At 40.9% G+C, this 24,306-nt stretch overlaps 1 protein-coding gene across 20 annotated transcripts in view; it reads right to left on the bottom strand.

Annotated features, from left to right (window-relative positions):
- LOC119658683 (TLD domain-containing protein 2) overlaps positions 1 to 24,306 on the bottom strand; it is a 357,611-nt gene that overhangs the window by 99,981 nt on the left and 233,324 nt on the right. For 16 of the 20 annotated variants that reach the window (XM_038066255.1, XM_038066256.1, XM_038066259.1 and 13 more), the window contains 4 exons: positions 7,450 to 7,786; positions 7,164 to 7,395; positions 468 to 534; positions 255 to 384 (listed from right to left, as the gene is read on the bottom strand). In XM_038066255.1, the coding sequence (XP_037922183.1) occupies positions 255 to 384; positions 468 to 534; positions 7,164 to 7,395; positions 7,450 to 7,786 (766 nt within the window). Of the gene's footprint in view, positions 1 to 254; positions 385 to 467; positions 535 to 7,163; positions 7,396 to 7,449; positions 7,787 to 8,786; positions 8,943 to 16,616; positions 16,926 to 24,306 lie in introns of those variants that run through there. The other 4 variants (XM_038066270.1, XM_038066271.1, XM_038066261.1 and 1 more) reach the window with 3 other exon arrangements.

The following is a 24,306-nucleotide window of genomic DNA, read 5'->3' as shown; positions in this document are numbered from 1 at the left end:
ACCCTTTCGAAATACCCGACCAAGAAAACGATTCCCCTTTTCATATCAGGACAATATGCAGCTGAGCCAATCAATCTGAGACTACACCAAACTGAACTTTATTCCCCTAAAGAACATACACTGAAATCGACTCTTTTACCACACACCCGAATTTACTTCCGAATTAATGTTTTAATATTCAAATCATTAAACTACACAGTTTTGTATCATTTTTCAAACGTATTTTCTCAAAGAAAAACCCGCCCAATACCAACCTGTCCTTATTGGGAATAGCCCAATGATGATCCAATAAACTTTTCCGTCGCTCTTCCAATGTCGATGGTTTCTTGATTAGATCATTTACATCTGTATTTGAGGACTCGGTAATTTCAGACTTTGTTGTATCTAGAATGAATGCAGGAAATAGAAATTTAGTAATTTGCCTAATTTTAAAAGGGTTGCGATCAACTCATCTATGTAGTTCCTACCTTTGGTTTTTGGTTCGCTACTAGGCTTTTCACTATCACCGGCTTCAGCTGTTTCTGTTGCTTCTTTCTGGAAAGTTTAGGGATATGAAAAGTTGAACAAATGTCTTTCGAAAGGTAAAAATGATGAGGCTTAACTTGTAAATATGGTTAAAAAATGGTGGAACTGATCACTTGGTAAACTCACTTAATTACCCATCACACCAGACAATTGGAGTGAAATGTGCCATGAGAAAATCTTAAGATCCAACGAAAAAAGACTATCCGAGAATTTATAAACGGCTCTTATGTGGTTAGGTATTCTAGTTCCTCTGATTGAAAGAAAATACCGTTTCTTTCATGCTACTGCTATCACCATCGCCAAGCATCGGACATAATTATCCGTAATATCATTCCCACAAACGCATCTCACTTTGAAGACATACGAATGTACATATTATCAAAAGAAGATTAAGCAATTGCGATTGAAAATATAGTATTATAATTACACGATTACACGACTTTGATTACATGATCACGTGGTGACAATCTTAACCATGAGAGCTCAATTATGATTACAATCGTGTAATCATGAAATTCATCGGCCGTTGATTGCTGTCGTGCCACAACCACTAATGAAACAGGATGAGAAGAAAAGAAGGAATGATTTCACTCACGTGATTACCAATCATTATGCATGTCGAAGAATCGTGGAACCAAATTTTTATTTAGGAGTTGAGGAGTCCTAAGTCCGCACCCACTTGATGTCGAACCGGAGCAACTGGAGAGCAATTTCCCGGGCTCCTTTTTTGGGCTTACCACCCAAAATTCAAAAGGGGACCCAGGCGGCTTACGGTTTCGCACCACGAAAGAGGCAACTGGTTTCTAGCTCCGACGAAGCTTTGGTCTGAAGTGTGGGCGGATATACCTTCGATGTAATTCCCACCCATGTTGCTTCTTGCGAATTATAAAAACCAACGTATAGCACCTGCGAACCGCTTCGGTCACGTTGCTTTCAGGGCAAAGGTGAGGCAGCATTTGATGAATTGCTTCTGCTTTGATAACTGTAAGCCTTCTCTATCCCTATGGCCTATACAATCCTCGGGGTCAACAAGCGGCCAAGCAGTTTATCAACCGAGATATTTGGCTTTCGAATGACGATATCCAAACGAATGTCCAGGAGAAGAAAGCCTCTACCATAAGTTTCTCGATAACAAAATGTTGACCAATTGACAAATTTACGAGAATACCAACCGGGAAGTAAAGAAATCAATCGCTGCTATACGAGTGGTCCATTATAAAGATCTTCACGACAAACTGTACACTGGGGGCGGTGAGAAAGATCTGTATCGTCTTGTCAAGAGCCCAGACCAACGTAGACAGGATGTCAAACACTTCTGTTGCATTAATGACGAGAACGCTACTTTGCTTACCAATCAACGAATCGCGACAAATAAATGGCAGCAATATTTCAAACAGGCCTCAACGGAAGAATTTATTCATCCTCCACTTCCACAAACACTAACATTTGGAACAATTTCACCTGTGCGCGCAACTGAAGTGGAAGAAGCAATGAAACAAATGAAATCTGGAAAAGCAACAGGAAATCTCTGGAAAGCTATGTCTCAGTGAGTCTTTCAATCAACACCGTTTCACTGACAAGAAAGCACGACCTTTCCAATATGAAAAAAGAAAGGTAGTCGAGCAGAATGTTCAATTTGCCAGTCAATCCTATCAGAAAACAATGAAACAAACGTCCCTGAGAGCAGTGGGACCGAAGTGGTTATAAGGTGATATTTGCGCCATGTCATGTCACATCCGGAATGAGGCTATAGGCGATCGGCTGCGCCGATCGTGGACAATTGAATTCACTGGTGGTCTGAACATTGAAGTCGATGAGAAACAACCAAAAGCCCGACCGAAATAACGGTGGCTTCCTATGTTGGATGGCGATTTGAAAGTCTCGTGCCTCCATCCAGATCAGGCCTTTGGCAGAACAAAATGACACAACCGATCAAGACCCCGGTTCTGAACTGGACAAAGGTTGAAGAAAAAGAAAGTAATCATTAATTATGACTTTTTTCAACTCTGTGTCTAGCACTATAGTGTCCACGTTACAAGAAGCATCCAAGTCAAAAGATGCAGCGTATAATAAAGGCTAAGATCTGACGCTAAAGAAGCGATCAAATGGTGTCTGAGATTCAATATATATATCCAAATAAAATACTGCAGCCTGAGAAAGAAAAAATGCCCAATTGATTTCAATAAAAAAAGACTAGTTAACATAATCCACACTTAACAATATGATGAAAATTCTTATTATAGATTATCAATGTTGCTAATGTGAGCGCTCAAAACTGTTTGCTGTTTGGAAGTGATTTTACCGTGTGGTAATCAACAACAGAAGAAAGATAGGGAAGACCAAGCTATATATTTTTGAATTAAATTAACAGCTGCTTCTTCATGCTCGACGCCTGGATATCCAACTCTTGAAAAGAACCATTCTGTGCTAAAAGGTCCGGATTTCAGGAATGCCAACTAGCGGATCATAAGCCAATCCTTGAAATCCAGATCCTTGAGTTTTCTGACAATACAATCGAGGATACAGCTTGTCAACATACGCTTCTGTATGCTCAGTAGGTGTGTGACAAATTCGTGCTGACAAGGGCTTTTAACTTTCGTAACCGAATCTCTTTTCTTCTCCGCAATAATCCTTATTAAAAAGCAGATATAATGATATCGACCTCAATCTATGGAAGGATCTTGATCTTGTATACTAACCACCTATATAACTGCCTCTCCCTTAACAAGCTCAACTTTCAACACATATAGGGACCTCGGGGAAATATCACCACGACTTGACAAAGCTGGTAGCCGTAAAAATATCTATCCACGAAATATACCCCTTCCCGAAAAGGTCAACAACCTTGCTAATCATTTGATGAAACCTCACGACTTCGTTTTCCTCCATATGCTTTGAAGTTGAGATCAATGCGGCAATTACAATTCTTCGATCCTCGATGTTTTACTTTCAAACTAAACACAAAACCTTTTTTCTTAACCCTTAAATATGGTCCCTTTTCTGACAATATTATTCAATTATTCCTTCTAGGAGAACAGCAATTCCAATTCCAAATAAATACTAGAGAGAAAGATAAATCGTCTATTTACATTAATTTAATCCCTTGGCATTTTTTCGCTTTTCACCGTGGATATCCTTAAACCCGTTCCTAATAAGATTTTTCAATATACCACCACTTTATGTTTTCACCAGCCCAAAGAACATAGTACGCGGCGTGACTCGTCTCAATTAATATTAAGATAGACCCTATCGTTACTTCACCAAGAGGAAACTAGCCCACTACTACAAACTACACAAATCCAAAACAAATGTCCTCAAAAGGAAAATGAAGAAAACATCAAACATTTTTGGTTTAATTTTTTGAACCGAATCTCCTTATTATCAGACGAAAATCAGCGCCCCACGGCGCCTCTAAAACATTACACATCGATCTCGTCTTGAACGAAAACGCGGTGAAATTTCTTGAAAGGTATTAGTCATATACTAACCCCTAACTTTTCGAGCGTCTGGAGATTGAGATTAACGAGGAAATTTTCCAGCGCCAGAACTGATTCTAACAAATCCTCCTTTTCTATACCAGGTGCTCATTGCCTAGGGTGCATTTCATTATTATATTTAAAAAATTGCCTTATTTTCAAAATGGCTGCCTGTAGGACACTAGTTAAGTTAATGATAATAAAAGGTTAATGACTTTATAAATATGAAACAAGGACACACAGAGTGCAAATGCAACAGTTTGATTCTCATTCCGTTTGAAAAAAACAAACTGGGCAACGGAATACAATTTCAATTCAGAGATAAGCCGGGGTTTGCATAATTTTCTTTCCCCGGTCTCATTTTTCCACATAATTGTCACTCCGGCCCCGGATTTCCTCTTAACGATTCTGGGCATAAATATTATATTTCGGAAGCTGCAGATTCGTTTACGCGAAGCGAACTTGCTTATTCAAAATTGCTAGGGGTTTAAGACCAAATGTAGCCCAGTTACTTTTTCCTCTTTTCATCGGAGAATCACAATTGAGTTGTTTAGATTATTTCATTTTCCAAAACGGTCCAAAAGAATTGATCTGACAGTTCACTCCAAACCTGAAGAACTGTATTGTGGCCGCCTTCTTCGCCAACGCTCAGACTCACATCATTTCATGGTTCTCTGATCCTCCCGTCCAAATGAAGCACAATGACGTCATTAAACTGCCCTATATCTCTAACTCCTAATTGAAGATTTAGTAACTTTTAAATATTTAACATCCAACAATTCCTGGTAAAATTTGTCTTGAACTCGAAATTTGGTTCGAATTTTACTTCCTTTACTTCCTGTGGAACATCCACATCCAGCCCCCAAGGTTAAAGCGTATAATAGGTCCCAGCTCGAAACGTGGTTTGATACACGCCTACTGAACCAGCACCGACAGCTCTAATACCAAACCCTATCTTTATCTCCACGTGGTGATCACTGGAAGTTATTTCTTAATGAAAAACTATGGTCGGAACCGAGTCTTCGGTGGCTGAAAAAACGGACGAATCATTTGGGCATTTTCTCATGGAATGCACGCTCCCTGTACAGAAAAGGAGCTGCAAAGGTAGCCCCCTGTCCCAATATAGACCACACAGCATTACAAGATATGCGCTGGACAGAAAACGGTTTCCTGAAGAAGAGTCATTACTCCATGTATTATGGTGGCCATTCGGTAAACCGTGTGCTCGGAATATGTTTCCTAGTCAGCCAAAAAATGAAATCCGCTGTTATGGGCTATGAAAACATAAGCAAACGGCTCATTAACACTCACGGGTCGCTCCGCGTATATAATTGATGTTGCTATCCCCCATAACAGCAGCATCGAACGGAAATATATGGAGAAGAAGCTGAACTATGAGCCACTGGCTCGGGAAATCAAAGAAATTTGGCGTCTCGAGCGGGTGGTTGTAGTTCCTATAATATTGTCAGCTACAGATATTGTACCTAAATCGCTCACGGTTTCCCTTGATGTCCTGGGACTTTCGCAGTCTAGCTCAAACCATGCAGAAATACAACATTCTGCATACGTGCTCAATGTTGCGGGGAGTTCTCGACAGATTCTCCCATTGACCTACCAGCGACTACCACCACCAGCGCCCCTTTAGTTTTTAAGTAGGTAGGATCGTCCGAGCCTAAATGCTTGGCACTTAGCGCTAGTATTAGGTAAAATCCGGCATCTGTCGAGATTGTGAAAACATATCGAAATTATTATTATTATACATACAGGGAGCCCGTATTCAGGCGATACGTTGGCTTCCATAGCTTACACGAAGCGACCAATGACAACGAATTGCGGATTATCCAACTAGCAGTGTCGCGTGAAACGGTTGTTGGAAGTACCTGGTTTGCGGAGAAAGCGATCCACAAACATCCAGATAGGACCACTTTCAACCAAATTGACCACGTGCTAATAGAATGTCAGAACCAAAAAACAAACGGACCCCGTATAGACTCCGATCACTATCGCGTTGGCAACGTGCTCCGACCTCGAATTAACAACACCGCCTAGAATTCCCTCTGACAATCAGATGAGAGTGAACACTGAAGCCATTCGCAATAACGTCATCCGTTACATTTATAAAGGGGAAATGGATGCCGCAATAACCGCAGCTGACAAAGGTCCTGGAGATGTCAGCAGGATGAAGCCTTATACACCTCGATACTCATCCTTCCGAGACAATAAAGCGGACATCTAATTTTCGCCCGTATGGGCACATCGGAGCGATGGGTTGAATAATTTTATGAACCGTTCACAACCAAAATGCCGGCGAGTTTCACGATAAACACTGGTCAAATGAAAACGATAAGAATAGGGGACTAGAGCTTTGAGAACGTTGATAATTTCTCCTATCTAGGGTTGAAAATCACAACCGATAACAGCTACGAATAGATGTCCACGCACGGTTGTTGGTAACCTATAGAGCCTCTTTTAATTTACAACAACTGTTCCGCTCGAAACGTCTCACCATAGGTCCAAAGCTCTTACTGTACAAGACTATGATCTTGCCGCCGAACTCTTGGCCGCGTTCGACAGAAGAATACTCCGAAGAATTTTTGGTCCCCTACATGAGGATTAACGATTCCTTAGCCTATATAACGACGAAATTTATAAGCAGTTCCACGATGAAATTCAGCTCAATAGAGCAGTGGGCGGATCACTTAATCCATACGGGTGAGGATGATCCAGCCCAGAAAGTCTATAAAGGCAATATCTATGATAGAAGAAGAGCTGGCAGACCCTCCCTCAGATGGAGTGGTGGCGTGGGCCAGGACAGCAAGCAACTCTTAAGGGATATCGAATTGGTGGACCTAGACTTAGGCAGGCCTAGACCGGATACCAGTTGTTGCGCCGTCGATAATGATGGTAATGAAAAGTTCGACTAACTAAAACCTTCCTTTTACAACCGCGAATTCCCCTTCGCATGCACCTTGAAGCAACAGCCACGTGGATATCAATTTATGATCTTTCATATAGTGCTAATTTTACCGACGTAGTTTAAGTAGTGAAGGAAGTTTCATGTCTTATTTCAGACTAGCAGATATTTTTACTTTGCAGGAGTGTGTTCTCGTAAAACAATTTACTGTACTTGCTAGCAAATATATCTATATATTTATCACATACCGCTAAATTCGTTGGGGTTACACGATCTCTATCGAAAGCTTTCGGAAAAGCGTTTCCGTCACGTTCATTGTTCGAACAAACCGATTCCTGATCATCGCAGGTCTCAACTGAACTGGAACCTAATTCAGGAAACGTGTCATCTTTGACAAGTAATGAATCTTTTCCCGGAGAATGTGCATTTGTACAGCTTTTGCATGACTTCGGATAATAAATTTCAACTTTCTCATTCGATCTAAAAAAGAAAAGATAAACTATATATTTTAGTGAATGGAAAATATCGTCTTACTGTGATTCTCCACCGCCAACACGCATATGTGCAATATCATGAAAAATTGCTGCATTAACAACTAACTCCATGGGAGCTATAACACCATAACTTTCCGGCCCATGCTCTATCACGAGCGGATCAGATACGTTCGGGTCGAACATGACAGCATTCGGTGTCACGAGCAATACACCCCCAACAACACCCTGTCCGTCCGTGATATGTCGTACATTGATTTTTAAAAAGCGTTGCGTTATAACTGGATCATCAGCCGGATCAGAGCCGGTTCCTTTCGATGAACTAACTCGTTCGATGTGTCCAGGTTTTGGAGAATTCGGTCGAAGTCCTTCCAAGAAATCTGAAAGAGATAAAAAAATTGATGTTAGTTATGGGATCGTTTCGAGTTTCAATGGATAGATTTAGGTAGGGGCAACGGTCCTTTATGATATCCATTTTTATGGTCCTCAGTCAGCCTTTCAACTTGCAAATCATGCAATATTGCTGACATGAATTTTATGGTATAGTCTGACTTACGACCTCCGTTTTATGACTACGACCGTCATTAATGACTCGCTATCTTTTGAAGAAATGTATAAACATGACGGATCCAAAAATTATCCTCAACCAAAAAGTTATATTCCCCATTAACCATATGAAACTGAACAACAATTTCGACGGCGAAAAATTCACCCCATTCAGTTGTCCATCAAGAAGTGGTACTTGACGAAAAAATCGTAATATAATAGCGCACTTGCCAAAAGACAATAATAAATGAAAGAGCATATGATGTCAGCTCTGACAAAAATATATGCAAAATGATGGACTGAGCAAGGAAATATTTTCATGCCTTGGCGATAATTATCCAAGATATTCAAGTGGTTGATGCAATAAAATGAGTTCAGCGACCTTTGGCGCCTCATCGGCTATGATTACCTATTAAAAATAATTTCATTTAATGAAAGAAATGATCTGACAATAAGAACAACTTTTTGGTGCTGAAAATGATCTTCAAATTTTATGATGAAAAATTAATGTTTTGACGAAGATGGATTTTTTCTAAGCAATTAGGAGACATTTGAGCCAAGGACAGGCAAATTGGTTGCAACTTCTTCTAAGAGGACGGATGCCATTTGAAATCATGATTGAAAAAATCACCTCCAAACATTTCTCTTATCGTTGTTGGTTGAGTTATCAACCATGTTCAGATCGGTACGTCGCCAACTCTTCCCATAGAATACCTTCGAAATTAATTATCTTCGTGTGTGTTAACATAAAATGTTATCAAGGCAAAGTGGGTACATTGCGAGTTCTAAAACGAAAATTAAAATTTCAAACAGAAACAAATTTTTCATCCATACCAATAGCCCGACGACACAGAATGATACTCCTAGCCACTACTCGAAACCTTTTCTTGGCAATAACTTTCGCTTCCTTAGCAAGCATCTTGAACTAAAAATCTGCATAAATATTCAAAGGTAGCCTCCCCCTTTCCAACAAGGACCAAAATGTACAATTACTGGGCCCACCCGCAAGCAAAGACAATGCGCCATCAACTGATTGAAGATTCTCCCAATTCCATGGGTGATTGTTTATCAAATTTGGTAGTACGCATTATCACACAGTATCGAGTATCTACGTGGATGGTTTTCATAAACAGATGAACAGTGTTTTCGATAGTCGCAATGGTGATTATTATCCATATTAAAACGATTATCGTCATCGATTGAATTGCTCGCTAAATTGGTCAAGTGTATGAACGTGGTGTATCTCAATTTATCTGATTATGATTAAAATTGTCCGGTAGCAAAATTTAAATGGCGATTTATTCATTCATTTGTTGTTAAAGTTCAGCGCTGTCTTCGCAGTTTCAGCAGGAGGTAATTTCGAGAGATAGAGATAAGTGACTGCGATAAGCTAGATTAGAGGGTTGCTACAAAAACAGACAAGAGTTTATGTCAAAGGCGGTTAAGACTAGTTTTAAATGTATTTATTAGATTATTTAGCAGATCCTCATTTCCGAAGAAAATGCAGTACAAAGTTATGATCCTTTTTCACCAATATATTACCGCTTAGTTTCTGCCATTCATACAACCTAGGAGCTAAGATGGAAGTCGGTCAATGTGAGGAATATGAGGAAACTGTGGGCTGCATATGCAGCTTTTCGAATTTCGCAGAATTAAGACAAAGGTTCTGCGACAAGATCTTCTCTAATCAGACACCTTAACAAGTTTTATCTAAAAACAAGTCGGGAAAACCGGTATCTTGACGCTTCAGATATAAAAGGTTTTGTGTTTCCCTATGTGGGAAGCAAAACGCAGTTTTCCATTGGCTAACAGCATTGACCCGAGATATTTAAATTGCTCAGCTTCAATAACCTGCCCAGAACTGAGCGAATTAAATATCTCGGGTCAATGTTATCAACCAATGGAGAATTGCGTTTTGAAATTGCTTCACGCATTAATGCGACCTGGATGAAGTTGCATTCCACAACTGATGTTCTTTGTGATCGACGTATCAGCGAACGTTTCAAATCTAAAATTTACGGCAATATCATCCGTCCGCCGCTCTCTATAGTTCTGAGTGTTGGCCGACTATAAAAGACAATGAAAGGCGTTTTGTGGTAATGGAGACGAAGATGTTGCATTGCACTGGTGGCGTAACATGTTTTGATCACGTCCGAAATGAGGATATCCGCGATCGACATGAGGTTGCACCGATCGTGGAAAAACTACGAGTGAGGCGTTTTCGATGGTATGGTCACGTAATTCGCGCTAACGCGAATTCACTTGCCAATATTGGCCTGAACATCGAAGTCAACGGTAACCCACCAAGAGGCCGGCCGAAAAAACCGTGGCTTGATACGCTGGATGGGGATTTAAAAGCCTCGCGATCACTTCCAGAACAGGCGTTTGATAAAATAAAATTACCCCGCTTGTGAATGGAACAAAGGCTGAAGAAAAAGATGTGAGGAGCGAGGAGTACATGACAGCTCCGTGTCACATAGTTAAAAATTCCATCGCCCTCTCTTTAGAAAGCGATTTAAATAAATCATTTAATGGAAAGCACAGTATTGATAACAGTCAACCTCATACGTTTCACACTCTGAGTTTAATATTATTAGCAAATGCGAAGAATTTAACCTACAATAGATATAAACAAGCTGGGAAACCGGAAGCTAGACTCTTCGGGTATGAAAAGTTTTGTGTATTTCTTTTATAAAGAGATATGAGTGTGCATTTGTCCCATTAGTATGTAGCACGTAATATATGCATATATTATGTGAGAATATCCACTTTCAAGTGATATTCACATTCAAAGTCTTGAATTTGCACAGAAGCGACAGCTTTGAGCTATTATAACTTTGTTAGTAATAGTGCGATTTTCACCAAATTTGGTAGAATCATGCTCCATGCTATAGCCTACATTACCGCATTTCGTAATTCTAGGAGGAACTTAAGAGGGGTTTACCTGCCAATTACTAAAAATTATAGTAATGTACTATTATTAACTTTATTTGGACAGGTATCGATGTGGAGGGTATTTCGGAACTTAGGCACCATACCGTGACAGCCTCTTGACTTTTTTCAGATTTTTCGGTTAAGTAGTTTCTGAGAACAAATGTGAAAACTTCGAAAAGTACTAATCGATACCTTTACTTTGATACCCCACATGATTATATTTGGTGAAAAAAGAATTTATACCCCCTTTTACATGTATGGGGACCTTCCCTTAAATTCGACGTAAAAGGATGTGACTCACTATATGCGTGAGCGTTCAGAGTTCCCACCTTTCTACCAAATTTGGTGTCAATCGCTACAACCGTCTTTGAGAAAAATGCGTGTGATGAACAGGCAGACAGATAGTAAACCGATTTTAATGTGTTTACACAAAACCTTAAAAAGAACTGGGAAAAAGTAGATTCTTCATGAATGGAATTCGCACGAAATTGATAAGTTTGAACTACTTTAACTTTGACACTAATAGTCGGATTTTCATGAAACTTGGCATGTGTATGTACAAGACTGTTTAGTCGAGCATGCAACGAGGTGACCCTGCTATTAACAAAACGCTACGGATCTAGACTGGCGAGTCGAAAAACACCTCCCTCAACCCAGGGTGTCATGCAAACCGTGCCTATTGGATAGGTTGCAGTGGTGAGTAACTGACTGTATTCAAACGGAGCGTCCCTGACACCTGGTCGCCTCAGTGTGTAAGTTTGACCTTACCGTGTTACGGTAGGCTATGGCACGGCAGATCTCCTCTGTGTTACAAAAATAAAAGAAATAAAGGAAACTACAATCAAACAAGCGGCACTCCGTAACGCACCGCTCCGTAGGCACGTCTGAGATAAATATATCAGACGTCAGGAAGGAGAGAGGTCTCAGAGGCGCAGGTGCTAAATGGTACCTGCGTTATCCCACTTAAGAAGGCTCAGGACAGATCTAAGCCATCTTTATCGGAGCCAAGAAAGCGAGGAGCAGCGGAGATTAGCCAGCACGAAGGGAATGCTCCCAAAAAATCCAAACCTGAACCCAAGAGAGGAGAAAACTCGGGCAGGAAACATAGGAATAGTGAGGTCAAGGGCATTCGAAAAAATTTTCCGAGCAAATACTCACTCGTGAGGAGCAGGGAACTAAAGAAGACCTTATCGTCAGGTAGATGTCCAAGGGATGGACTGCGAAACTTATGTTCACCGGTTACGATTTCGACCGGGTTATATACTGGTGAGCTGCACAACGGAAGACACTGCAGAGTGGATGAGGGCCATAGTTACTAAATTGTCAGACTGAAAAGGACCAGAATTGTGAACATGTACTGGAGATGATATACCAGGAGCATAATGGTGACAGTGTTTCTCCCGAAAACCGCAACAATAGAGGAGGATCTCAGAGATCTCCTTATCGCTCAGAATAAGGATCTCCATACGCGATTATGGAACATGGTGGAGGGCAATAACGGAGCCAATGGCCACCACTAAGGTAGCCCAGATGCATCTGCGGTAATTACAAGGGCAAGTTCCAAGAAGAGCATTAGAATAGTCCTGGCCCAGGAGCCCTGGGTGTACGGGGGGTAGATTCGCGGCCTGCAAGGAGGAATCAAGCGGGTAACTTGGAACTCCTCTTGTGAAAAACCAAGAGCTTGCAGGCTATCCAACCTTGTGGCTATCCAAATCTCACTGCATGCCGGGAGGAGCACCCGAGAGGCAGTCGTGGCATCGCGCTACTTTCCAGGAGACGACATCCGGGTTCCACCGGAGTTAGTTGCTAAACTGGTGAAGTACTGTGAGAAGAGGGCGTTACCACTTCTCCTTAGTTGCGATGCAAACGCCCATCACGAATTCGGGGAAGCAGGGGCATCAATCGAAAAGGTAAGTACCCTCTTGAATTTATTCTTAGCAATAAGTTAGAAATATACAATATAGGGAACACTCACATTTGTGACCAGCACTAGACAAGAGGTACTAGACATAACTCTAGGTAATACTTTGGCTGGTCAGGAATTGGAGTGTGTCGGATGAGCCCTGTCTGCCTGATCATATAATAATCCGGTTCGACATTGAGGGCAACTCCGAAATAAAAATAACAGTAAAGAATCCTAGGAAAACGGATTGGCATTCCTATGCAACGCACCTGAACAATAACATGGCTCACCTGCAAGGAGGCGATGACATCAGGGGGAACTGGAACTAGAAACAGTGGTGGGAAACCTCAACAGAGCGTTATTCACACATATGAGGCCAGCTTTCCGGCCAAGACAGTCAAGTCATCAAGGGATGTATCATGGTGGAACAGGAACCTAGCAAGGATGAGAACAGAGGTACGAAAACTATTCAACCAAGCAAAATAAACCGGGGACTGACCGAGGTACAAAAATGCACTGATGCGTATAGCAACGAGATCAGAGAAGCAAAACGGAACACCTTCATGGAATTCTGTGAAGGGATAGAACAAATCAAAGGAGCAACCAAGCTTTACAAAGCTGTAGCCAAAAAGAGGTCAATATCTTCTGTCTGTTTGATGAAAGAAGATAGGACAGTATACCTTCTTCTCAGAACTCATTTCCCGGGGTCCTACCTCCCGGTGGTAGGCGACAACGAATAAAAGGGGGAGGAAAGAGAACTGGAAACTAACCAAAGAGATATGCTCAGAAGCTAGGATACGGTGGGCAGTGGAAACTTGTAAACCACTGAAATCACCCGGAGTAGATGGCATTTTCTCACCATTAATCCAGAGAGACGTAAAAATCATCTTTTCACCCTAAATTTTCCAGACCAGGGGAAGGGGATGGAGCCGAAAGCGGGTAAAAAGGATCGTCTTCATAGACAGCTATATTAGAACTACCACAGTTATCGGGCAGGACAGTCAATTGAAACTGTTCTGTATTAGCTGGCGGATGTACTACGGGATGCCATAGAAACAAAAGAAATAGCACTGTGTGTGTTTTTGGATATCGGAGGAGCATTCGACAACACATCGCACACAGAGATACGAGATGCCCTGGGTCGCAAGGGAGTGGGAAACACCCTGACTTTCTTGATGGGCAAAATGCTAGAGAGTAGGCAAATAGAAGTACCGTCAGGTACAAATTGTATTGTCATCAATACTACTCAAGGTTGTCTACAGGGCGCAGTACTATCGCCGCTTATGTGGAGTATGGTAGTGGACGAACTCCTGGACGTTCTAACAAATACTGGAATACAGGTCCGAATAAGCCAAAAATGAGGGCACCCTATATGATAGAATCCAAACTATAATAGATTAAGGGTTACTAGTGCGTGGTGCAGGAAGGTGGGACTGCGGATCAACACAGCCAAAACCACCATAGTACCATTCACTAGGAGGCGTAAGCTTGATCACCTGAGAGCCATAACGTTACATGATATGGAGGTGAAACGAGAAACAGAGGTCAAATATTTGGGAATTACGCCAGACTAAAAATTACTCTGGAAGACAAATGTCGGAAACACTTGTCGAAAAGCTACGAGAGCTGACTTGTAGGTTCACAGCAGGAAAAAAATGGGGTCGCAGCCCGAAGATATATACACTGCAATAATAAGGCCAATGATTATCTATGGAACGGTAATCTGGGCAGAAAAAACTGAACTCAGCATATAAGCCAGGGAGTTATACAAACTTCAAAGACTGGCTTGCATGTGTATCAGTGAGGCAATGAGGACATGCCAGCAGCATTTTTGGAGGTCCTTCTGGGATTAACCCCCTTCCAGCTGCACATGGAGATGCAGGCGAGGAGGGCAATCTTCAGGATGGCCGGGAGAATCAATGTGGCGGGGAGCTGCCTAAATCAAAGAATGATTGATATTCTTCTTTCCCGAATTATTGTTACCAAGGAATAAAATGAAAACGATATTTCTCTTCGATAAGAAGTTTGAAATACTTTGGAGTGACATACGGCTTAAACCAGCAGATTACTTGGAACACTGACGGATCCCTCATAGCAGAGAGAGCGGGTGCCGCGGTCATTGGTCCAAGGGAAATGTACTTGGAGCCAATGGATAAGCACACTAGCATATTCCAGGCGGAAATATATGCCATAAACAGTTGTGCCTCCGTTAATCTCCAAAGGAACTACAGGAGGCAGAACATTTCTATTCCCACCGACAGCCAAGCAGCGATTAAGGCACTTAAGTCCAACCAGGTACACTCTAAACTGGTATGGGAATGCCTTCCGAGACCGAATACGCTCGGCTCGCACAATAAGGTCTGGATATTCTGAATGCCTTTACACTGACCAGAACATTTCTGTGGAATCGGAAACGGGTTCATTGCTATGACATTAAAAAATGAAGAGAAACAAATGAAGGAACTATACTGGGCGCGCCTGGAGCAGTCAGCTCATTGGGGGATAAGAACCCAAGCGCACAAAGAATTGCTTAAACCTCACCAAAAAGAACCTCCGAATCATAGTGGGAACTCTCACCTAGGGAAGCTAGGGATATCTACGGCACTGCCTTCAGGTTTTGTGCGGAGTATGAAGAAACCTCTATACACGTTCTGGGACTTGTGTAGATGCAAAGTTGAAAGATTTGGAAGTAGGGAATATACTAAAATTCCTAACGGTCAAAGGCTTGCTTGAGATACTATGATTAATAGGTACACTTTAACCAGTAAAAGGGGCACAATAGTTCTTTAAGGACGCTGTGCTACTTCGTCTTAACAGAATTATAATGCAACGATGTCATAAATAGGAATATCATCTACATCATAATAGGAAATCAATTCGAGATTGAGAAGTTTCTATGACTTTAGAGAAGTTTACTTTCTACCTGTTTGCTCATGAGATTGTTGATTTTATATCTCTGAAGACGCAGAGAATTCATCCAATTTCTGCGTCTTTAGAAGCAACATCAATTCTCGATGTTTTGGCATGTTGGTAACAATATCTATATATACTAAATATCGTTTACAATCGCAAGTTTAGTGCTAAGAAGGCGGTAGCATTCATTGTTCAGCTGGAATATTGGTCAACGTAGTTACCTTAGGTGATAAATGGATACACAGCAGACAGACACGAAACTCAACGGCCAAAGCCTTCATAATTGCAGGTTCGCGTTGAAAAAAAATATTACTAAGCACATGTGCAAACATCTGTTTGAATTCTGCGGAGAGTCATGTGTACAAACTTCCACAAACAAATATAAACCTGCTCTATGTTAACATGGAGCTGCTTATCAGCTTCAATCCCATTGTGTCAATGCCGGCTCATAATAGTCTTTCTTTTTGTTTATTTCTGCTTCAAACAATTTATAGAATCATATCTTTCCTCCTATCAACAATTCTCATCGTCAATAGATTCATTTTCATTATATACAATGGCAATAAATCAAAATAGAGATATCATTGCATGCGCTCGTGGAAGAAAGAGCGTAGACACTTACCCCACTTCTAAAAATCGCAAAAAAATATTGAAATGAAATACTTGAATGAACGAGGTAGAAAAACCTCTATCTACACAGAAAACAAGCTTATTACCTTGGTCTTACCAAGTTTCTTGTTGGAAGCAAAGAAAAATCTCAAAAGCCGGTGCAACGGCTGAGATTGAATCACATGAACGACTAATGAAGAAGTGACTCAATACCAGTAGATACCAGAGTATTCCAGGTACATTGCAAGGCTATGACAAATGCATAAAATTTTACTCAAGAAAATTGTTCAACATCAGTTAATTACCGCCATTTCTCCAAAATACCGCTGTGTGCATTATTTATATTTTTAGCCGTATTGTATTCCGATCCACCCCCACACAAAATTGCAACACCACAAATTCTCTCTCGTCTAAAATTGTTTCTGCTACTTCCACTAAGCGCACCGCAGCAAATCACAACATTTACGAAATTATTTTTGTTGCGCAGAAAAAAAATGAGTCCAACAGCGTCACTAAAAATCTAATACGAAAAACAGCGAAATTTCCAACTTGTTGAATTCTAGCCAGAAAGCACGAATTTGACAAGCGACCAGACTTCATATGACACCGACGTCAACGTGTGATAATTTATGTGCGTCAAAATCGCTAGAAATAAAACAGACGTTACAATCTATGAACGTGCTCCCATGTGATCATACAAATGTAAACATTAGCAAGCCATTGCAAGCAATGTGTACTTGAGCACTAGGCGCCAAGTTTGAAAATAGAATGGTATGTACAGTTAATAAGTACTTAACGCCGCTATAACTGGTTTCATGAAGAAGAAGACGCAACGCCATGTTTAGTGACAGTATGGCGTTGCAAACCACAGTTTGCAGGCACAAATTGATGCTGTTCAAATGAAGTTGGTCCGGGGCAAAAGGGAAAGTGTACCTGGTAGACTCATCAGTTATAATAATGATAATAATCGATGGCACAACAATCTAATTTGAATCTAGACCTTGAAGCATGTTAGAGCACTTCATTCAAGACAGTAACGGTTCACTAGGAGGCAATGTGGTCAGCATTGCTCTCGCTGGTGATTACCCTGATTTGACTCAGGTACTCATTCACAACTTATAAATAAAGAAATTAAAGAAGACTATCTGTAAGTCCTCTGCTCCACGAAGCTATTAATAGAAGGCAGTAGAAGCAAACTATTATCTATAAATCCGGCTTAGGATGTCAAAAAATTATTTGTAAGCTTCTTTTTCGAATTCAACTTGGAACTTTTGGACACATGGACGACCGAACCTGATTGCATTTGCGATATCAATTTCCATTCCAAAAATAATGATACGCATCACAAAGGGCGGCAAAGAAAAAAATCCGGGAACGGGCTGCAAATTATACCAGAAACGGGACTCACGGTGAAAATTTAGAGGGGTCATTATTATTCCTATTATTCATTGGAAGCTATACAGCCTTGTCCAAAAGGATTAGACGCTCCGAGAAAGACTTGATATACTGAAAAGGAGAAGTAGCTTTTACAAGCGAAGGCGCTTAGATACAACTTACAGTGCAGGTAAAAATGATAAGACACCTAATGTTTTCCATGAAACCTTAAAATAATAACACAATTCCAAGGAGGTGTGTATACATCCCAGATAACAGTGCCGAATTACATTCTCCTTAGTAATTAATTGGGGGATTCCCCGAAAACATATCGAGTAATTGATTAAATTCCAATTTCAGATAGGTAACAAGTCAGGAAATTGGAAGCTGGGCGCTTCAGGTATGAAAGATTTTGTTTGCTTCTTCTGTGAGTATATTTGGGTGTAGAACTATCCCATTTGTACGTAGCCCGTTATGTATGTGCATTTATCATGTCAGATTTAGTACTTCGGGTTGTAAATTTACACGGTAAAGACCATTTTGAGCTACTGTAACTTTGTTACTAATAGTATTATTTTGATCATATGCTTCATATTATATTTTATACTACTACCAACTTTTATAACTCCGGGGTAAACTTAAGGGGGTTTTATTCAATTTTTCCAAAAATATGGTAATATACTATTATTAACTTAATTTGAACAGATATCGATATGAAGAGTATTTTGAGGCCTCCCACTCTCCGCCTTGCTAACAAATCTCAAAACTAAGACCGGCTTCGAAAAGTACTAATCGAGACCTTTCATTTGATACCCCACACGACAATAGTCAGTGAAAAAAAATGTTACCCCCCCTTTTACATGTATGGGACCCCCATAAATCTCAACGTAGAAGGATATAACTCACTGCATGTCTGGGCGTTCACAGTTCCCACCTTCTCACCAAATTTCGTGTCAATGGGTATAGCCGTTTCTGAGAAAAGTGCTTGTGACAGACAGACAGACAGACATTGAACCGATTTGAATAAGGTTTTGTTTTGTAAACAAAACCTTAAAAAAGATAAGACAGCAAGGAAAAATCATTCTCTGGTCATTCGAGTGTGAACGTTTGACCAGCAAAGAAGACGTAAAGTACTAATAGAATTGGTTTTTAACATTTGAAGGTGATTTTTAGTAAATTTTTTTAATGAATACGTGATAATGGATAGAGGAAAGCGGTTGACTACGGCGGAATCAGAGACTATACAAACATTACATGGCAAAGGTAAGCCCATAGTGGAAATTGCTCGGATTACGAAGCGTAGCAGATGTGCCGCCTGTAATGTTATTCGGGATCCCGAAAATTATGGGAAGAAAATGTCTACAGGCTGGCCAAGAGCGGTAATACCTCGGTCTGAACGGAGGATTATTAGATTAGCATCCAATTCTACGCTAACCGCACGGCAAATCGCGGGCAAGGCAGGCGTTGACACTGCCCTTAGAAATGTCCGAAACATTATCGCACGAGCAAAGCATCTTAACCGCCGCAAATTACAGAGAAAACCGCCTCTAACAGAAAAGCACAAACTGGTCAGAATGGCTTTTGCAGAAAATCACTTGCGTTGGAAGAAAAAATGGCACCGTGTAATTTTTACAGACGAGAAAAAAATTAACCTCGACGGACCCGACGGTTTCAGCTATTATTTCCATGACTTAAGGAAGGAAGAAAGAGTGTTAAGCAAGGAACAGTATGTTACCAAAAATTTGAGCATGCTCAACTTAATTTTCTCATACTTTTACCCCCGTTTTCATTTTTTTCACCGTTGTTCACAAACTTTTTTTGACCACTGTATGTAAACACATTTTCTCCGGAATTTTTGGTTGATTACATTCTCACAACTTTTTTGGGCTCACATTTTGACCCCTTACTCTCTTATATTTCATCCAATATCACAAATAGGATCCGATTGGAAAAGTACTAACTTGAGATTCCATATGACCATATTCTTTGCAAAGAATTTTGAACAGAAATGACGCTACTTTGCTATATGGGAAAGGATCTACAGACCATACGTTCTCACCAAATTTCGAGACAATCGATTCAGTCGTTTCTGAGTAAATCGAATGACCTGAGGACTTGCTAGATAGAGGCATTTCCATTGCTGTGTAAATATGTTTTCATTCACTTTCTTTTCAGACTATGCAGGCTAGTGTTTGCTCATCCTTGGTGTGTAGACCAAAATGGCTATGTGAATGATACCCAGAACATAAAACCACCATGGAAGATGTAAGGAGTAAACTTACAAAGCAAATACTTGCGACTTTTGTGAGTGAAGAAGCAGGCTCCCGGTTGATTATATCCCTCGATTCGCAGTACCCCGGTGGTGGACAACTTGGCCACCGTGGCATCTAATGCTACAAAAGTTTTAGATTTGAAGAAAGAAGTGTTCAAACATAGTATAACTAGCCACATAACCGTACTACCATAAAATTACAATCTAGGAAATCAACAGTCCCCAAAGAGGAAAAAGGACATACAGGCAGTTTCGAAAAGCGGAACTAACAATTCAGAAGGGGGAAAGCACAAGGCCAAAATGCGAACGTTGGCTAGTGTAGCAGAATCCAAGAGGAACGAAAACATTGAATGGATCAAAGTTACCAACAAATAAATAAAAACGCGAATTCGCCAAAAGGTGATTATTATCCCCAACAAGGGCAATTTGCCTTACGCGAAGATACTCAAAAAGGTCAAAGCTGATCCCGACCTAAAAGTGATCGCAAATGTCTGACTCCGAAGAACTATTGTGTGAAGGAAAAGAGGAACGGGATAGTCGCCACATTACTGGAGGTGGTAAATGCGCGGAAACCAGGGAGGCGCTGACTAAAATGAGAAAATGAAGGTTGCTCAAATAAGCCTCAATCATTGTAGGATTGCTCAGAACTTACTTCGAGGGTCCACAGAGCAGAGAACCATCATGCCCGAAACAGGAAGATGTCAGGCTGGTCTGCAAAAGCTTTCGGTGAGAACATCATCATAGGCATATGCACAAGCATATAATGCGTGCATGCCTAGGAAATGTCCATTCCCAGTAAAAGCCTTCGATCAGCCTGCCGTTGTTGTGCAGTCGATCCAGACGAACCGCTCAGTGGGCGGTAGGAAGAATTAATCAGCGGCAAAGAGACCATGTCTGTAAAGAAGCCCGATAAACCCTCAAGCTCGCCATCTACCGGAGCAAGAGGGAATGCTTTAAGGAGCTATGCTTGGAGACGGATGTAAACCCGTGGGGTAGCGCCCACAGAATTGTGATGAGGTCTTTCACAACCGGTCCATCGCCGCAGATTACGCGCTCTACCCTTTTGCTGAAAATCATCGCGGGGTCATTTCCCCAGCAAGGGACGGGCTTCCAGCGACCCCTGAATGTGATGGCAACTTCAACAACCACTATAGAAGAGCTGCTGGAGATCTGCGGTAAAATAGGCGACAATAAAGGACATTTCGCTGAGTTGTTCGCAACGTGCATGTCCGAAGGGACATTTCCTGCAGATGGAAGCGACAGAAGGTGGTATTGCTGCTTAAAACTGATAAACCTCCAGGTGAGCCATCCTCAAACAGATCTTCTTCTGGACAGTGTCGAGAAATGTTAGCGCGGGTTTTCTAGACATAGATTATCACCAGTTGTTAAGAGCCAAGGAGGCATTTTAATTCGATAGTATGGGTTTCGTAGAGCCAAATCAACCATTGATTTCATTAAATTGGTTACTGTCTTAGCCGAAGATGCTATTCAAAGAAAGGGTAGTACCAGTAAATATTGCGCCGTAGTGATCTGGGACAAGAGGAATATATTCGATTCGACGAATTGGAACCTAATACGAAAATCTCTTGCGAAGATTGGTATCACCTATCTCGCTGCTATTACCGATAGCTGTTTACAGGAACGGAGGTTCTGGTATAGCACCGATGACGAACCCCAAAACCCCAAACAGGACCTAGTACCAAAGTAACTCTTGGGTAATTGCTTTACAGCGATTTGAAGAGTAAAGTTCGAAATGTGGAAGATATATCAAAATCAGTTTGTTCCTCTGTCAGTGTTCACCAAAGAAGCGCCCAGTCGCCACTCCTCTTTGTTCTTGCCATGGATACTGTCACAAGAGACATTCAAAGTCTAATGCGTCACAAAGCTGTTCTCAACCATATTATCCAAAAGTGTAATCATCGCCTCATGCAGCACCATCTCAGACTGAGAGTTTTAACGATCAACGTCAATGAGACAGATCCAATCGGATCAATGCTATCAGCCAACGGTAAACTATGTCTCCAAATTGTCTCACCATCGAACATCTTTATCCAAAATCCGCATGTTCTGAATGGTGGCCGACTATCAAAGACAATGTACGGTACCTTGCGGTAAATGAGACGCACAAGTATTGCCCTGGACCAGTGATGCCCTGTAAACATATTTGAACCAACCAACGAGAATTCATTAGATGAAATTGTCGTGACCATCAAAATAAATCGGAAATGACCATCAGGCCAACCGAAGCAACGATGACTTAAGGGGGTCATCCCGTGTGTCGGGTTGGAGAAATTTTTTTTTGTATCTATATATAGTGGAGAATATGTGGGCAAAGGGATTTTCCGATATTCCGAGGCCTTCAGAAATTACAGTTTTAAACAGGTAAGGAGTTTGCAGCCGCGGCTAGAGTACTCGATGAGAAAGAGCATCGAATCTTTTTTTTGCCTGTTAGTTTTTTACCTGAGCCTTATAAATTCGAACACAGGTATAAATATAGAAAGATAGAAAACCAATCAATTGTCTAAACTTATTTGCTGTTTGGAATAAGAAGGATAATCCAGTCTAGAGTGAGCACTGAAAGGCTTTCAAGTTATGCTCAGTTATATTTTGTTGTAAGTATTGTGCTGTTTGTGTGTTCAGTGATTTTTTAAATAGATCGTACGGAGGGAGATCGCTTTAATGTTCAACGTCATGATCGCACTAAAAACGAGTATTTCATGGGAATCGATAGTTATCAGAGAAGAAAAAGGACTTCGCATCAACATCAGCAAAGAAACTTTTAGCAAGCATGAACATGGATGTTCCAATTGCGACAAGTTTTGTATATTGTACATTGGATTTTGCTGGAGTTTTGCCCGGTATTTCTGCAAATTTCTGCAAATAATAAAATATACGTAGTAGTAAAAAAGAAATGCGTAGGATATGTCGAGAAAAGAATGGGAACGCGGCTTAGAAATGCAAAGAAGAATCACAAAGGCATTGGTGGAAAAGGGGCTGGAAAACTTACTGATAAGGTTATTAATGACCTCACTACATTTTTTGGGCTAGCTATTCGTCGACACGCAAATTCAATAGAAGGAATGAAGTAAGAAATTTGGGCAACTTTCTTCCATAAATGTTCTACAGACGAAAATCCTCAGCATCAAAATTGTCCAGCAGGCGAGGACAGTTGGTGCAAATGGCGCAAAGCGGAAACTAAAGGAGAACTGGATAGTTTCCACCACGAGAAGGCACCTTTGACTGGAGAAGTTCAAACAGTCATCAAACCAATCTACGAAGATTTGTCACGAGGTGATCTCTTGAACAGATGTTTAAGAGCAGAGACCCAGAATAACAATGAGTCGTTAAATGCATTGATCTGGACTTTCGCTCCTAAACACCTTAATTCTGGGGCCAAGGTCGTAGAAATAGCCACTTTTCTGGCTGTAATTATTTTCAATGAAGGATCCAATGGCATTCTTAAAATCCTGGTGACAATGGGATGTCAAGTTGGTCACATATGTCAGGTTTATGTCGACCGCAGTAATGAAGCGCGGATTTGGCGGTCCGAACTACGATCGACTGACCTCACTTAAAGAGCCAGAATTGAAACCAGAGAGCAGCAATCGGCCTTACAAGACTTTTTTGAAGAAACGGAGGGTGCTCTCTGTGGACCAGGTATAGCAGATTAATGGTGAGTTAAAATTTTACTGTTGATAATCACATTTAAATTTTCAAATGCGTTCTCGAAACTGCATCTTGAAAATCGGCTGCCACCATAGCTCAAAATCTATCCAACAAAATTCTTTGAAATTTTTACGATTTCTTTAATACATATTTCTACGGTCCGCAAAGTAGGATAATTGCAATCGGACGGGTCGTTTTTTTTTATTCATAAAACAAGTCGGGAAACCGGAAGCTGGACGCTTCAGGTACGAAAGGTTTTGTGTATTTCTTAGTACGTAGCACGTAATATATCCATATATTATGTGAGAGTATCCACTTTCGGGTGATATTGACATTCATAGTCTTCAATTTTCAAAGAAGCAACAAATTTGAGGTATTATAACTTTGTTAGTAATAATGCGATTTCCACCAAACTTGGTAAGATTATGCTCTATATTATAGCCTATATCACTGCAAAATTTCATGGTACTAGGATGAACTTAAGGGGGTTTCTAACCAATTACAAAAAATTGTAGTAATATACTATTATTAACTTTATTTATACAGATATCGGCATGGAAGGTATTTCGGAGCCCAGGCACCATATAGTGGCAGCCTCCTGATTTTTTTCAGACTTTTCACTTTGGTAGTTTCTGAGAATGGCCCCCTTAAGGAAGTGATCACTTTCAACCCCCCGCGCTCCC

The sequence above is a fragment of the Hermetia illucens genome, chromosome 6, assembly GCF_905115235.1.
Source record: "Hermetia illucens chromosome 6, iHerIll2.2.curated.20191125, whole genome shotgun sequence".
NCBI lineage: Eukaryota > Metazoa > Arthropoda > Insecta > Diptera > Stratiomyidae > Hermetia > Hermetia illucens.
The sequence above is the reverse complement of the archived record's forward strand: the minus strand, read 5'-3'. Positions and strand labels throughout refer to the sequence as shown.